At 42.7% G+C, this 17878-nt stretch overlaps 1 protein-coding gene and 1 non-coding gene across 4 annotated transcripts in view; both read right to left on the bottom strand.

Annotated features, from left to right (window-relative positions):
• LOC128941430 (ubiquitin-associated protein 2-like) overlaps positions 1–17878 on the bottom strand; it is a 189180-nt gene that overhangs the window by 144271 nt on the left and 27031 nt on the right. For all 3 annotated transcript variants that reach the window (XM_054283193.1, XM_054283190.1, XM_054283192.1), the window contains exons 6-7: positions 6627–6681; positions 5344–5447 (exon numbers count right to left, since the gene is read on the bottom strand). In XM_054283193.1, coding sequence (XP_054139168.1) covers positions 5344–5447; positions 6627–6681 — 159 coding nt within the window. The remainder of the gene's footprint in view (positions 1–5343; positions 5448–6626; positions 6682–17878) is intronic.
• On the bottom strand, positions 610–680 carry TRNAK-CUU (transfer RNA lysine (anticodon CUU)). The gene has a single exon. It is a non-coding gene; the product is annotated as a tRNA-Lys (tRNA).

Below are 17878 nucleotides of genomic sequence, written 5' to 3'. Positions count from 1 at the left end.
CCGGGGTAACGTTATGATGCTTGTATCCCCATTCATCTGTTCTGTGCCTTTAAGACTGGCTCTGAAGAGTGGAAGTTTTGTTTGGGTTTCTCTTATCAGGGACACAGAGACAGGCAGTAAGTACATAGGGCTGTTTTTCACTTCTTGCTTTCAGCTTGCTGCCTTGCTTGCTTGCTTGCTTGCTTTTCTGCTCTCGCTTTTGCTTCTGCTTATTAGCTAGTTCTAGCTAAACAGTCCACATCCATTCCTGGACTGTTTCTCCTCTCCTGTTCCTGTGACCATCTCGAACCTGCTCCGGACTGGGACCCGGGAACACTGAAGGTTTGGCTGCAGCAGCTGCCCCAGCGCCGGAGGGACTGAGAACAGAGCAACCACCCCCGAAAGAGACTTTCTGATTTTGTCATCTTTCTCAGAGCGGTGTCAGCTGGTATTGTTCATTTTGTGTGCTGGGGGGTGCTGTGCCTGAAATAAACAGGTTCTTTCCACCTCTCTCCAAGGAATTTTTTCCCGAACCGGTTGGGCGGAGGGGCCGTGTGGGTTTTTCTTTCTGGAGGGGCCCCCTTTGGAGATTCTTTAAAAAATTTGCCCTAAACCAGGACAAAATATTGGCGCCCAAAGTGGGGCTCGAACCCACGACCCTGAGATTAAGAGTCTCATGCTCTACCGACTGAGCTAGGGGTGGAAGCACAGCCCCACCATCTGCCATGGACTGATCCAGACTGCACTAGAAAGGGGAGAGGCTCCAGAACATCTGAAGTATATTGATGACATCATTGTGTGGGGGAACACAGCTGCGGAAGTGTTTGAGAAAGGGAAGGAAATCATCCAGATCCTCCTGGGAGCTGGTTTCACCATTAAAAAGAGCAAAGTAAAGGGACCAGCTCGTGAGATTCAATTCCTGAGAGTGAAGTGGCAAGATGGACGGCGTCAGATTCCTACAGATGTCATCAACAAGATCACAGCAATGTCTCCACCCACCAATAAGAAAGAGACACAAGCTTTCTTGGGTGCAACAGGTTTTTGGAGGATGCATATTCCTGAGTACAGTCAGATCGTGAGCCCTCTTTACCTGGTCACCCGCAAGAAGAACAATTTCCAGTGGGGCCCTGAGCAGCAGCAAGCCTTTGTCCAGATCAAGCAGGAGATTGCCCATGCAGTAGCCCTTGGCCCGGTCAGGACAGGACCAGAGGTAAAGAACATGCTCTACTCTGCAGCCAGGAACCATGGCTTGTCCTGGAGCCTTTGGCAGAAGGTGCCTGAGGAGACTCGGGGTCGACCACTGGGATTTTGGAGTCGAAGCTACAGAGGGTCTGAAGCCAACTATACTCCCACAGAGAAGGAAATCCTGGCTGCCTATGAAGGAGTCCAGGCTGCCTTGGAGGTAATAGGCACTGAAGCACAACTCCTCCTGGCACCCCGACTACCGGTGCTGGGGTGGATGTTCAAAGGCAAGGTTCCTTCCACTCACCATGCCACCAGTGCTACATGGAGCAAGTGGATCGCTCTCATCACTCAGCGCGCCCGTATAGGTAAACTGAATCGCCCTGGGATTTTGGAGGTCATTACAAATTGGCCCGAAGGTGAGAATTTTGGTGTCACAGATGAAGAGGAACAAGAACCAGTGACACGTGCTGAAGAGGCTCCTCCCTATAACCAACTGCCCCCAGAGGAAACACGCTACGCTCTTTTCACTGACGGTTCCTGTTGCATTGTAGGGATGAACCGGAAGTGGAAAGCAGCCGTATGGAGCCCCACACGACAGGTTGCACAAGCTACTGAAGGAGAAGGTGGATCAAGCCAACTGGCTGAACTCAAAGCTGTTCAACTGGCCCTGGACATTGCTGAGAGAGAGAAGTGGCCAAAGCTCTACCTCTACACTGACTCATGGCTGGTAGCCAATGCTCTGTGGGGATGGCTGGAGAGGTGGAAAAAGGCTAACTGGCAACGTAGAGGGAAACCAATTTGGGCTACTGATGAGTGGAAAGACATTGCTACCAGGGTAGGGAGGCTACCTGTGAAAGTCCGCCATGTAGATGCCCATGTACCCAAGAGTAGGGCCAATGAGGAGCACCAGAACAATGAGCAGGTAGGCCAAGCTGCAAAGATAGGGGTGTCCAAAATAGACCTAGATTGGGAATGTAAGGGAGAGTTATTCCTAGCTAGATGGGCCCATGATGCCTCAGGCCACCAGGGCAGAGATGCCACCTATAAATGGGCACGAGACCGAGGGGTGGATTTAACCATGGACAGTATTTCTCAGGTTATCCATGACTGTGAGACGTGTGCTGCCATCAAGCAGGCCAAACGAGTGAAGCCCCTGTGGTACGGTGGGCGGTGGTCCAAGTACAAGTATGGGGAGGCCTGGCAGATTGACTACATCACACTGCCCTAGACACGCCAGGGCAAGCGCTATGTGCTGACCATGGTGGAAGCCACCACTGGATGGTTGGAAACCTACCCTGTGTCTCATGCTACTGCCCGGAACACCATCCTGGGCCTTGAAAAGCAAGTTCTGTGGAGACATGGCACCCCTGAGAGGATCGAGTCAGACAACGGGACTCATTTCAAGAACAGCCTTATCAACTCCTGGGCTAGGGAACATGGCATTGAGTGGGTGTACCATATCCCCTACGATGCACCAGCTGCAGGAAAAGTGGAGAGGTACAATGGACTACTAAAAACCCAGTTGAAAGCTTTGGGTGGGGGATCTTTCAAGAATTGGGAGCAGCATTTAACAAAGGCCACCTGGTTAGTTAACACACGAGGTTCCACCAACCGAGCAGGTCCTGCCCAGTCTGAGTCCCTGAATGTAATAGAAGGAGACAAAGTCCCAGTGGTACATATCAGAGGTTTGTTAGGGAAGACTGTGTGGATTAATTCTGCCTCGAGTACAGACAAACCCATTCGTGGGGTTGTCTTTGCTCAGGGACCAGGTTGCACGTGGTGGATAATGCAAAGAGATGGAACAACACGATGTGTACCTCAGGGAGATCTGATTGTGGGATAAGAAGGATATGCAATATCACTGTTCATTGGATGTTACTGCCATTGTCTGTACATTAAACCATACAGACATGAGATAGAAGGAAATGTGTAAGAGTTGAAGGTCTGGGCAAGTGGAAGATGGAGAAGGAAATGTGTAAGTGTCAAAAGTCTGAGCAAGTGATAGATGGAGCTTTAAGTGACTAAAGTGAAAAGGGGGAATCCTGCAGCTCTGTAATATAGGGCCTGGATTCAGTGGTCCAGTGTGGGGATGTGATGAAGGCATGATGGGTATTGCTTGTAATTTTGGGGAAACAGATGGAAATTTTGTATGAATAATGCATGATATGTGGTAGTATGTTGATGATATGGGGATAAGGGGTGGAATGTCCTGGGGTGACGTTATGATGCTTGTATCCCCATTCATCTGTTCTGTGCCTTTAAGACTGGCTCTGAAGAGTGGAAGTTTTGTTTGGGTTTCTCTTATCAGGGACATAGAGACAGGCAGTAAGTACATAGGGCTGTTTTTCACTTCTTGCTTTCAGCTTGCTGCCTTGCTTGCTTGCTTGCTTGCTTGCTTTTCTGCTCTCGCTTTTACTTCTGCTTATTAGCTAGTTCTAGCTAAACAGTCCACATCCATTCCTGAACTGTTTCTCTTCTCCTGTTCCTGTGACCATCTTGAACCTGTTCCGGACTGGGACCCGGGAACACTGAAGGTTTGGCTGCAGCAGCTGCCCCAGCGCTGGAGGGACTGAGAACAGAGCAACCACCCCCGAAAGAGACTTTCTGATTTTGTCACCTTTCTCAGAGCGGTGTCAGCTGGTATTGTTCATTTTGTGTGCTGGGGGGTGCTGTGCCTGAAATAAACAGGTTCTTTCCACTTCTCTCCAAGGAATTTTTTCCCAAACTGGTTGGGGGGAGGGGCCGTGTGGGTTTTGCTTTCTGGAGGGGCCCCCTTTGGAGATTCTTTAACAAATTTGCCCTAAACCAGGACAGTTAATGTGACATGCAAAAAAATTCACCTAGGTATGCTCTTGACTAGAATAGACTTAATTTTCTTCTCAGTAGCTGGTACAGTGCTGTGTTTTGGATTCAGTATGAGAATAATGTTGATAACACACTGATGTTTTAGTTGTTGGTATATAGTGTTTACTCTAAATCAAAGACTTTTCAGTTTTCCACGCTCTGTCAACTAAGCTACTGCACAAGAAGTACAAACCAGAAGATAAAAAGGCTACAGCCATCAGCAGAAGTTGCGACTTGACAAGATAAGAACAGTTAGTGGTCTGTCTGTGGACACAGAGAAAGAATACAATAAAGGGTTATAAGAGCCCAGACCAAAAATCACCATTGGACCAAGCGGTGTGTGAAGGTATGTGGTAATCACATATCCTCTGAACAGAGACATAGTTCTCCCAGGATTTTCCTGGGAAGCTGTGGGAAGCTGTGAGAAAGCTCAGAGAATGAATTAAAACAATTATCTCTCTTTCTATAACTGTTGTTTATAGATATGGTTCTCCAGAGTGTGCTATTCATAGTTCACCAATAGTGTGAGAGATTTTTACTTTGAGACCAATCAAGTCTCACCTTAGCAAGTCGCATTATAAAAAGATGCACTATTTTTCATTAAAGCCTTCTGATTCACTTTCTGAAGACTGGAGCCTTTTCTTCCCATCCCTGACTCAACAGCGTCATCGGTATGTGATGAATGGGTGAAGAACGTGTGCATAACTACGAGGGCATAAAAGTCTAGGGTTTTCTTTGTTTGGGGTCCCTCTCCAGAAGCATCCAGATTGAGTTGACCTGCTGCTGTATCACTCTTAATTATTTTTATAAAATCAGATGCCTGAGACTCTGCTCTGGGAAACCTAGGGTCAAGCCTGAAGAAGGAGGAAGCATGCCTGAGAGTGAATGTGTGTTAGCAAGGAGTTGAAAGGGGCACCCACTGGTTCACTGGAGCTGCCTACTATGAAGGGACTCTGGTCTAAGCAGTTAAAGTCTCAGGTGGTATGTGTGTGACTCCTGCAATGGTGAGAATGCTCAGGCATTGGTTTCTCCTTTAACACAGGTCTTCACATACAAGACTCTTCCAATAACTCTTCAAATCCCTTTGTCTCTCAAGGGTTTGTTAGCATTAAACCAAAAAAGTTGCAAATTGCCTTCCCTTCATTCTAACAGTCAGGCTACAGCATGAGCTCTGCACATTAGTAGCAATTAAGCTATGAAAAAGAACTAATATCTGTGTCATGTGAAATATAATCACATTTTCAGAAGTTAACTGAACACTAACAGAATGGTTATTTCAACTGCAATTTGCTACAGGTCTTAATTTCAATCCTTCCACTTCTTGAAGCATCTTACCAGTTCCATCATCTGCATCATTCTGACCAGTCTCCCAAATCTCTGATCTTGTCCCAAAGCCATCAGTGGCAGAAGACTCCATATAGTCTGCAGGATTAAATGTCCTAGAGTTTTAAAAGTTTAAAAATGGAAGAGAACACATGGGTCATTCAATGAACATAGATGTCATCATTTTTATCTGAGGTTGCATTAGGTTTAACTTCTTGATTTCCACATAATCTGTCTTGATAGTTTCAGTTTCAAAAATGTTTCCTCTATGAGCAGACACAGATAAAAGAGGGAGAAAAGAAGGGGAGAAAAAAAAAAAGTGAAGAGACTGAAAAAAATTACTGTAGAGAAACTGAACCAAACCAACAATTCCTGAAATAGCAGTTAACAGCATACCTACTCCCTCAGTCTTATAAAGCATTAGTTTATATGCATAATGATATGCCTCTCTGAGGTGATAGTTTCTCAGAAGGTGGTTTACTGATGAGAAATCAGTATCATGTCCTTTAAGAGCACCAGACCTGTGCAGGACAGGAGTCAGACCATCAGTAAGACTACTTCAGAATGCACTCTTGACACCAATGCCAAAACACACGGATAAAGCTAAAAGGTGAAAGAAAAACCTCTTTTCAGTTTATCATCTAAAAGTATGAACAAGAAGAATTATCAGAAAAGTAGACAATCATCTGTTCATCATGACATCAATGATGCTACATGAAATGTCATTAAAGGCAAACACTGAGTGAAAGTAGTGGAGGCTACATTTCATAAAGCAAGTTATTCCACAAAAACTGAGAACAAACTTTAGAGCTGCTGAGTAACTTCTTTTGATTTTGTTTTGGGGTCAATGTACGTCCAAACAGCTAAAGCATGAAACCTCAAAAACAGGAGAAAGTTTAGAATCACTAGTCTTTTGGGTTTTATATAGAACGTGAAAGTTCTACATTACACTGAAAGATTTTTTTTTTAATTGACCTAGCACTATATGCACCACACAAAACTTTCAGTCTCCAAGACACTACTGATGGCTGCAACTGATAGGTACAAATGGTTTCCCCAAGTTTGAGATATTAACATTGAGTAAACTCACATTAGGTTTGTATAGGTGTGTCTAGGTAGAAATACTGGTTTAAGACAAAAATAATCCATTAATAATCTAAGACATTTTGAATTTTTGTATCTATACAGGTTTATCAAACATACAGCAACATTAAGACACACAGTGGCAACACTGTCAATTAATATTGCCAGTGAGTTTGATCCTTGCCAAAATCTGTGCTCTGTGTGTTTCTTACCCCATGCCTTGGGTTGAAAACCTCCCTGCTCCTCTCCCTCTGCCACGTCCAAACCCTAGGAGAGAAAACACCATTTAATAGCAACAGCAGAGTAGCCACCAATTGCTAGTCTGTCACATTAGAAAATATAACAGTTGAAGAAAAAAAAGTACTGTGGTTAAATGTAATTTACTTGTCAAATTTCCCTAACATATGCAAGTAAGCCACAGTTCATATAACACTTTGTGTTTCAGTAGGACTTGCAATTCTTTGCTATCTTTTCTGTATCTAGTGAAGTAGCTCCAAATGCCAAGAAAAAGACTTTAACTAAAGAATCATCCCATGAGACTGCTATTGCCAAATCATTAGACATTGTTCAAATTTCATTTAATTTTTCCCTCTTGCCTAAATGCTTTAAAATTCCAGCCTCCCTGCATACCTTGATCTCTCAAGAAATTCCATCACTTCTTATCTGTGAGAAGAAAGTTTAAATATTCCATTTGCTTCCTTCTCTGACTCAGTCCATCCCTACCCTCCTGTGCTTTCACCAACCTGTTCCAACACATTGCTTCTGTTTCCCCTTTAAGCATAACTACTGACATTATAATTATCCAATTCAAATTACTCAAACCTCCTTATTATCACCCACAAGAATATTAATTTCTATTTTAACAACAAATATTTGTTGCCTCAAATTTTGGTTACCAACCTCAGTTTACAAGCTTTGTAATATAGTGAATGGCTTTATTTTTGCATGTTGCATAGTGCCAAGAAAGCACAAAAATTTTTGTATTATTAACCGTCCATAAAGCACATGTCTATGCAAACTGTCAGAAACTATTTCTTACATGTGGCATATTTCTACATAGTTTTGGTGGAATTTTTTTCTTTTTTATAACATCAGTATCTGAGGCTCCTTCAGTTTGTTGGGTTTTTATTTGAGGGAGACTGTTACAGGGCTTGCAAGGGTTTTTCAGGGTGAAGAGAGAGACGAGAATCTTGACCTCGTGTTCAGAAGGCTTGATTTATTTTATGATATATATTACATTATAACTATACTAATAGGAATAGAAGGAAAAGTTCTCAGAATGCTAGCTACGCTAAGAATAGAAAAGGAATGAATAAACAAAGAGCTGTGTCTCAGCACCGAGTGAGACCCAGCTCTGCCGTGAGTGGTCAGTAAATCCAAACATTCACCCAAGACCGATCACGGATCCACCTGTTACATTCCACAGCAGCAGATAACCATTGTTTACATTTTGTTGCTGAGGCCACAGCTCCTCAGAAGGGGGAGAAATCCTAAAGAAAGGATTTTTATGAAGAAATGTCTGTGACAGGAGACTATGTATATTATTTGGTATTACATGAGTTGCTGCTGAGAAAAAAGTGATGTTTATTTTAATGACAAAGTTATGTGGTTATAAAAAGTCACTGAACAACTACAAGTTTACCAGAACACAAAAGTTATAATCCTAAGTCACTGATATACCGGTTGTCCAAACATCAGAATTACCTATGAAAGGCTTCAAATTTGCATAAAAATTACCCCTTATTTTGAGGGGACCATCAAAACTGAATAAACAGTAGCTGCAAGACATGGCAAATTCAGTTTAGAAAGTTCCTATTTTAATGACTTTCCTTTTCCTCCCCTCACTACTTGTTCTCCTCCTTGCCCTAGTTCACTATCCATGTTTTAAAAGACATTTCTGGACTGCTAAAATACTGTGGTGGTTGGACCTTGGCAGGAGGTCAGGTGCCCACCAAAGCTGCTCTTAACACTCCCCTCCACAAATGGACAGGAGAGATATCACTCACCAATTACCATCACAGACTAAACAAACCTGACTTGGAGAAATTAATTGAATTTATGATCAAAATCAGAGTAAGATAATGATGAGAAGTAAAACAAATCTTAAAAACACCTTCCCCCCGCTACCCCCTCCTTCTCAGGCTTAACTTTATTCCTGATTTTCTATCCCCTCTCCCCCAACAGTGCAGTGAGATGAGGAATGGAGGTTACAGACAGTTCATCACATGTTTCTGTCACTGCTTCCCCTTCAGGTAAAGGAGTCCTTTCCCTATTCCTGCATGAGGTCCTTCCCATGGGAGACAGTCCTTCATGAACTTCTCCAGTGTGAGTCTTTCCCACAAGCTGCAGTTCTTCATGAACTGCTCCAGTGTGGATCCCTTTCATAGGGTCAGTCCTTCAGGAACAGGCTGCTCCAGCATGGGTCCCTCACAGGGTCACAAGTCCTGCCAGCAAACCTGCTCCAGTGTAGCCTTCTCTCTTCATGGGGCCACAGGTCCTGCCAGGACCCTACTCCAGCACAGACTTCCCATGGGGTGCCAACCTTCTTTTGGGCATCTACCTGCTCCAGCGTGGGGTCTTCCACAGGCTGCAGGTGGGTCTGTGCTCTCCTGTGGACCTTTATGGACTGCAGGTAGACATCCTGCAGGTCTTCACCATGAGCTGCAGGGGAATCTCAGCTCTGGCACCTGGAGCACCTCCTGCATCACCTTCACTGACCTTGGAGTCTCCAGCACTGTTTATCACATATTGTCACTCCTCTCTTCCTTGGATGCAATTACTTCTGTGCAATATTTTTTTCCCCATCCTTTAATATGTTATCACATACATTACTACTGTCGCTGATTGGTTCGGCCTTGGCCAGTGGTGGATCTGTCTTGGAGCCAGCTGGCATTGGCTCTGTCAGGCATAAGAGAAGCTTCCAGCAGCTTCTCGGAGAAGCCATCCCTGTAGTCCTCCCCTTCCCTTGCTACCAAAACCTTGCCATGCAAACACAAGGACTTCTTAGAAATATCAAATTATCAGGATAGCTTTATCCACATTTTCATTAAAGGGTTTACCCCTATTCTATACAGGATGGCAACCATATAAACCTGAAGAGGAAAGATTTCCATCTAGCAAGGCAGAACAACAAGAACACAGAAGAATGAAGTCTGACACTAGGCCATTTTCCCTTCTTGACACTCTTTTCACAATCATCTGGAGAGAAGAGACAGAGATTAGGAAAGGGGCAACAAGTGCAACCTGGCAGTTGCCATCCCTCTTCACTGAGCCCGCACATGGAGCCGTGCTCTTTGCTCTGTCATAAACAGTGTCCCAGATCCTGCTGTCCCCATCTGATAACTCAGCCTTCTAAACCTCTTTGCTCAGCCTACCTCTTCTACTGCTTTTCTCTCCTTCACCCACCTAAAATCCACAATCTGGGAAGCTGATCCATGGCATTACAGGGTTGCAGCTTTAGAAGTGAGTGCACTCTGGATTATCTTTCTGCCGAGTAAATATTGGTTGGTTTTCTTAAAAGAGTAGAACCAGCTAGAAAAGTTTACTTGGGGACACTGTACTTCCTACAGCTGTCAATACAGTATTAAACACCATTTACTAATGATGCACAAAAGAGAGATCAAACGTTTTTTACAAACTCAACTACAAGACTGACTGGGAGCTGCAAATCACAGTAACAGTCAAGCAGAAATATTTTTGAGTGAGGCAGACATTAGGTACAAAGAGAGTAGCTGGAATAGCTAGCATAAAAGTAGAAATAGATTTTAGAAGAGGAAGTCTCTCCAGCCTCCCAAGTGAAAAAATCTGAAAAAATAACTTAAACATATTACACATAAGATGAAGTTTTAGTAAACAAGGCATGTGTACGATACCATACCAGGATGGGCACAATAAACTACTGGCTGAAAACAGCAATAAGAACTTCTAACAATTTTAGAAACTGCTAGAAAAACATCATGTTGTTCCTGAAGCTCCATGCACAGTCTTAGACTACCAGTCAGCTAGGCATTTTCAAAGTGATCTGGTATAAAAAGTTAATCCTGAACTTGAATTTCAAGTAGATTCCCTTAACTTCATAAAGCTGTGTCTATGCCTTTTGTCAAAACTGAAACTAAGTTTAATCAACAAATGCAACAAAAAGTATTCTAGTGAAGACAAAAGAGCAGTACCAAACCAGCAGGGTTAGCACTAAATTCAAATTGGTAAGACACTTATGAAGAACTAATTCAAAATATGGGACAGTGAGTACCCACCACTGAAAGACCACACTGACATAGAATCTCATACATCACGGTCATTGTGAAAAATGCATATTATATGATTGGCTCTTTGCAAATATTAACATAAATACTATATATGTTAATTTGGAAAGTTATGCAGTATTAATCTTTTTTAAGTAGTGCTGTATTAATCTCTTTTAAATAGTGTGGTAAATATAATTTTTTGGCTATTAGCATAATATTAAAATAAAAACTATGCAATGTAAGATACTTTTTGTAACTAGCTAAAGGAATGGATAAGATAATCAAGAAATTCTTCACATAGAGATAACAGCAACAAGACACCAAGATCCCAAGAGAAGAATGATCGCCTCCTTATCGGGACAACACAGACTTTGAGGGACCAAGCTGATTGATTTACAAGATGAGGGGGGGAAGCTGAAATTAAGCAGAAACACCCCTAGTTTGAAAGGAATGTTTGAATCATGTATGAGAATTATTATTACTATTTTCATTGCTATTAAGCTTCTAAAATTTTAACACAAGTGAATGGCGTTTTTCACAGTCATTAATGCAAGATGCCAGCGGGAAGAGCTGATATTCTCTGACACAATCTAATCACTACTATAGTCTTAAATTCTCATGCTCAGAAAGTTACTTCACTGCAAAATTAAAACATGGTCTTAAAACAATTAAAAGCCACACAGCTTTCTATCATAGAGAAGTTAGTCAGGAAGCAACTGTGAATGACCATCAGGTATTTCCAAACTTTTGCTACTTTTTAACAGTGACTAAAAGGTCAGTGAGCAAACAGGGCTTCACACAATTCAGAGCAGGGACCCATATTCTGAGCATGCAATCCCACAGTAACTTAAACCCATTTAAATCAGAACTACTACAATAGAAGTTTCTCACTAGTGATCACAACTCTGCTCTTTCCTGCACTAAGCTTTTCACATACTGTCAAAAAAGTAAGTGAGCACAAAACCACCATCAGAAAACAAAATTATTAGGTCACTGTTGTGGCTCTTCAAACCAGTTTCCTGCTTGCTAAATGCCAGAAAACCGGTCACCTTTATACAAGGATAAGCCACCAAAACCCCTGTAGTCCCCAGCTACCATGATGCCTGCCCTCTTTTTATTTTTTTGCCTTGGTTAATTTTAAACTTAGATCAATCCTCTAATAAAGCTCAAATGTACCAAGAGGCAGACAAGATAAATTCTTCCCTGCAGTAATGCCAGTTTATGCTTTTAACATAAAAAGTATAGCTTTAACACTACTCTAAAGAGATGCACAGATATGATTTATATTACAACAGCCAATGTTCACTAATTTTTTTTCCTGTGGTAATTCACAATCAGCAATTTTTCTAACATTTTTATATACTGACAAAAAGACAAGTGACGTGGCAGTAGCTCATTAAATCTTCCACCGACTCTAAAGGAATAGACTTTCTTAAAATCAATCAGCATATTGAGAGCAAAAGCAAATAATGGAATCAGGCAAATAACAAAATTACACACACCTCCCTCAGTTGACTAGGTTCACATTAGTCTCCACTTACTCAATTTATATTTTTCTTTTCTGGAATGAATTATAGAGAAGTCAACCTAAGCAGGGAGTGAGATTTTGTTTCCACTAAAACCCATTGGGAGTTAAAAACACTTATAATCACAGAATCAAGACTTCACTCTGGTACCATCCATGCATAGAAAGAATTGTTCATCTCATACACAACTATTCTTCCCGCAAAACAAATGCACACTACATGGAAGCATGAAAAAGTTGTGAAGCATAACAACTTGGATTGGAGCACTCCATTAACTTAATAACCTAATATGTAAAAAATCCAGTTTGCTGAGCTTGCAGACTGTCCTGGGTTGACTATATGATGCTTTTATCCCCAATCATCTCATTCTGTTTATGTTGAATAATAAGTTTTGTACCTTTAAGAGTGTTCCAGAGAGTGAAGGGGGGGAGAGAAGAACCGTGCAGTTTGTTTTCAGACACTGTACTACACTCCTACACATTCCTGCTCCTGATGGTGTTCTCTGCGGTCAGACAAGTGGGACAGAGCTCTTCTTTTGCTTTTTAGTTAGTGTTAGCTAGCTGAGGCAGAGAAGTTCCCTGGACTGTTTTTTTTCCCTTTTCTTTGGACCTCTTGAAACTGCTCTGGACTGAACACCCAGGGGAGCACCGGCACCTGCAGCTGTGGCCCACCGGGCCAGGCCTGGCCTGTGACAATTCCAGCACCGGAGGAACTGATCAGAGACTGAGTGAGCTGAGCTGCAACCTGGGGACGGGGTTTTCTCAGTTTGTCATCTCTTTTAGAGTGGCAAGGGGTCTCATTGTTTGATATTGTTTTGGTTTTATTGTTTAATAAACAGTTTTTTCCACCTTTCTCCAAGGAGGTAATTTTTTTCCTCCCGGACCAGTTGGGGGGAGGGGCCGATTGGATCTGCTTTTCCCAACGGAGCTCCTTTGGGGGATTCTTCCCCAAATTTGCTCTAAACCTGGACACAGACCTAAATCTTTCCACTGCATCACAGAAACTTTATTTTGAAATTCAGATTTTCACAATGACAGGTTTAATTAGGTGAAGACACTCTAAGGTTAAGAAATAGGCTTAAGAACAGTAAGGGAACGCAGACTGGAAGTGCAGGCATCACCTTATCTCTGCACTTATCTCTGACTACACAATAATCAAACAGTCCTGGTCTCTGCCTTGGAAATACAGAGCCAGCCATCCTCCCAGCAGACATTAAGGTGACAGAAGTTTAAGCCTTGTAAAGAGATAAGGACACTAAGTATAGAAAATTAATATTCTTGGTATTCCATATTACCAAAACAAACACTGAAGTGATATTCAATATATTATAGTATCTTGATATTAATTATATATACATTACAATTCAAATAATTTTGTCTTGTTAGTTATAAAGATAGAAGCATTAAATCAGTTTCATATTATAAAGCACGTACTCTAGTAACCATTTATAGAATCAGAATAATTAAGGTTGGAAAAGACCTCCAAGATTAAGTCCAACTGTTGGCCTAGCACCAACATAACATCCCCAAGTGCCACATCCACATGCATTTTGAACACTTCCACTTTCTTGTAGTGAGAGGCCAAAAATTCAACACAGAATTCGAGCTGTGGCCTCACCAGTGCCCAGTACAGGGGAATGATCACTGCCCTGGTCCTGATGGCCACACTATTGCTGATACAGGCCAGAATGCCATTAACCTTCTGGGCCACCTGGGCTCATGTTCAGCCAGTTGCTGACCAGCACCCCCAGGTCCTTTTTTGCTGGGCAGCTTTCCAGCCACTCTGCCCCAAGCCTGCAGTGCTACAGGGGGTTGCTGTGACCCAAGTGCAGGACCTGGCCCTTTGCCTTGTTGAACATCATATGATTGACCTCAGCCTATTGATCCAACTTGTCCTGATCCCTCTGTAAAGCCTTTAGACCCTCCAGAAGATCAACACCAACTTGGTGTCATCTGCAGACTTACTGAGGGTGCACTCGAACCTTTAAAGCAATCATGGATAAAGATATTAAGCAGGACTGGCCTAAACACTGAGCCTTGGGGAAAAGCACTAGTAAATGGCCTGTAGCTGGATTTAACTCTGTTCCCTGCCACTCTCTGAGGTCAGCCGTCCAGCCAGTTTTCTACCTAGCTAACAGTGTGTCCTAGGGTGACTTTATGATGCTTGTATCCCCATTCGTCTGTTTAGCCCAGAAACAAGTTTTGCACCTCTAAGACTGGTGCCAAGAGTGAAGGGGGGAAGAAGAAGCCTGCAGTTTGTTATCAGAAACTGCACTCACTCCTCCACATTTCTGCTTCTGGACTGTATTGTCTGCAGATGGACAGACAGACAGCAGGACAGAGCACTCCTTTGCTTTTAGTTAGTTTCTAGCTAGCTGAGGCAGAGAAGTTCCCTAGACTGTGTTTTTTTCTTTTTCTTTGGACCTGTTTAAACCTGCTCTGGACTGAACACCCAGAAGAGCACCTGCAGCTCATACCTGTGGCCCACCAGGCCGGGCCTGGACCACAGCATTTCCAGTACCAGAGGGACTGATAAGAGACTGAGTAAGTTGAGCTACAGCCCATGAAGGGGACTTTTCTGAGTTTGTCATCTCTTTTGGAGCAGCAAGAGGTTTTATTGTTTAATATTGTCCATTTTTGTGTGCTGGTGAATGCTTTGCCTGTTAAATAAAAAATTTTTTCCACTTTTCTCCAAGAAAATCTTTTTCCCCTAACCAGTTGGGGGAGGAGCCACTTGAATTTGCTTTTCTAGAGGAAACCCCTTCAGAGGTTTTCTCCCAAATTTGCCCTAAACCAGGACACAGTGCAACTGGCCAAGCCATGAACAGCCAGTGCCTCCAGGAGAATGTTGTGGGAGACAGTGTCAAAGGCTTTACTAAACTCCAGGGAGACAACATCCACAGCCTTTGCCTCATCCACTAGGCAGGTTGCCCTGTCATAGAAGATCAGGTTGGTCAAGCAGGACCTGCCTTTCCTAAACCCATGCTGGCTGGGCCTGATCCCCTGGTTGCTCTGTAGGTGCCACGTGATGGCACTCAGGATTATCTGGTCAATTACCTTCCCTGGAAACGAGGTCAGGCTGACAGGCCTATAGTTCCCCAGATCCTACTTCCAACCCTTCTTTTGGATGGACATGATATTTGCTAAATTCCAGTCTTCTGGGACCTCCTTTGTTAGCCAGGACTTGTGATAAATGATTCAAAGTGGCTTGGTGAGCACTTCTGTCAGCTCCTTCAGTACCCTTGGGTGGAGCCCATCCAGCCCCAAGGACTTGTGTGTGTCTTAGTGGTGTAGCAGGTCATTGACCATTTCTCCTTGGATTGTGAGGGCTTCATTCTGCTACCTGTCTCCATCTTCCAGCTCAGGGGGCTGGGCACCAAGAGAACAAACTGGTCTTGTTATAAAAGACTGAAGCAAAGAAGGCACTGAGTACCTCAGCCTTTTCTTCCTCCTCTGTCACTATGTTTTCCCCCACACTTAAGTGAGGATATTCTCCTTACCCCTCCTTTTGCTGCTGATACAGAAACATTTTTATTATCTTGTATGGCAGCAGCCATATTAAGGCTTTGGCCCTTCTAATTTTCTCCCTGTACAACATTATAACATGGTTGTAGTCCTCACAAGTTGCCTGCCCCTTCTTCCAAGAGTGATCAACTCTTTTTTTCCCCCCAGCTTCCAGCCAAAGCTCTCTGTTAAGCCAGACCTGCAATATTCCCCAGCAGCTCATCTTTCAGCACATGGGACAGCATGCTCCTGAACCTTTAAGAATTCTTTCTTGAAGAATGTACAACCTTCTCAGATTCCTTTGTCCTTCAGTGTAGGGAAACAGAATATAAGAAAATAAATATAGTGTAGAAAGTAATCTTACCCCTAAGGAGTTGCAGCTGGGCCAATTATCAAAGATTAGGAATAGGCCTGACTTTAACAGGCCACAGCTGTAACCAATGAGAAGAAGAGTGCTATAAAAGAGTGGGGTGGCTGGTTGAGAGGGGAACTGGAGTCAGTTGGTTATTTTGTGAAGAAGAAAGAGTGCTCTGAGGAACTGCCCACGAGAAACACCAAGAAAGTATGAAACTTTTGCGATAAGGAGACAACCGTATGGAACTCCTGCAATAAGATGACAACACTTCAGGACTGCCTCCCAAGGGAGTCCATCAGGCAGTCTCCTAAAAAGGCTAGTACCTATAGCACAGAAGCTGAAATACTGAGTATCAGGGTTTTCCCCCCTCAGTGAACATCATATTTTCACCACAGTGTCAATCTCATTTCTGCTATTTTCAGTGCATATAATTTATTAAAATTATATTGTTCTACAGTAAAGAAGTAACACAATGGCCCAGAAAATCTTCACCTATAAAGCAGTCAGTAAAATAACTCCAGCCTCAGTAGGTAGCTTAAAATAGAGACAATGCATTGCAAAGATATTAGCTGACCCCTATTTTTTTATCCAATGCCTAGATTCCTACATATACAGGCTCTGCAGGAAAAATTTCTAAAAAAGCATTCTGTGGTGATAACCAGCCATGTATTTACTTGCAGCTGAAGCACCTAATTCTGTGTAACAGAAAAGACTACCAGATGAAATGATAGAAGACTATTATTATTTTGTCTTGGTTTTGTAGACAAATTTTGGGAGAAAACACCCTGTAATGAGTATTTCCTCTAAAAGGGAAGAAAAATACACAGGCTGACTGTGTGACCTGGAAAACAAAATGGTGACTGGTCCCTTTTGTTTCTGGGAAGAGTATAGTATTTTGGGCAACCCCAACATCTGGGAATGATTGGTACCTGACTATTGGTTCAGAATGTTGAACAATTGTTTTATCAAAACTATACTATATTGCACTAATATTATATTAAATTACATACTAAAGAGATATTAAAGAATATTAAAAAGATACTAAAGAAAAATTTGTGACTATCTGAGACAACTAGGACACAGCTTTAACCTAATTGGCCAAGGAATTAAAACAATCCTCAGCAGAATCTAATTGACAAATTACTTCAGGTAAACAATCTTCCTAACACATTCCACATGTGCAAAACAACCGGACTAGAGAATAGAGATAAGAATTGTTTTCTCTTCTCTCTGTGCTTCTTCAGGAAAAATCCTGTGAGAGCGAATTATGTCTCTCTCTGTTCAGAGAATGTGAATACCACAGAAGAGTTCACATAGCAGCCTGGAGCAGAGCAGATGGGAAACCTGTTGATGCTGTTGATCCTCTAGCGTTGGTTTTCCTCCTCACAGCAAGCAAAACTGGTGGATTTTGATGTCCCTTCTTTTGCTGTCTCGGTCTTTCCTGGGGTTCAGACTGGCCATGGCTGCCCCACAGGCTCCCCGAGCCAGAGAGAAAAAAAAAAAACAAAACCAAAAAAAGTTGCTGAAAGGATTTGCCAGTGAAAAGCCTCCATGCCAGGGGAAGGTAAAAAAACCAAAAAAACCCCAGAAGCTTCTTGCCTAAGTTGGTGAAAATTAATCTAGCAGAAGGCAATGAAGTAACAATCTGTGTAGCCACAAACCACTGGAGAGAGAGAGATTGAACAGAGCCCACGCCCGGGGCTCCCAGGCTCTGGCCCCACCCCCTGGTTCATCTTAAAGATACTGCAGATATTTCTGGGCATAAAGCAGATGATTACGGAATAAAGTACATCATAAAATCACCCCAAGACAATTTCTACTAATATCCAAAGAAGG

This window comes from Melozone crissalis, unplaced genomic scaffold (assembly GCF_028551555.1).
Source record: "Melozone crissalis strain CALT ecotype California unplaced genomic scaffold, PUWL_Pcris_2 ptg000035l_1, whole genome shotgun sequence".
NCBI classification, from domain to species: Eukaryota; Metazoa; Chordata; class Aves; order Passeriformes; family Passerellidae; genus Melozone; species Melozone crissalis.
Note: the sequence above shows the minus strand (reverse complement) of the source record. Positions and strands in the feature narration are given on the sequence as shown.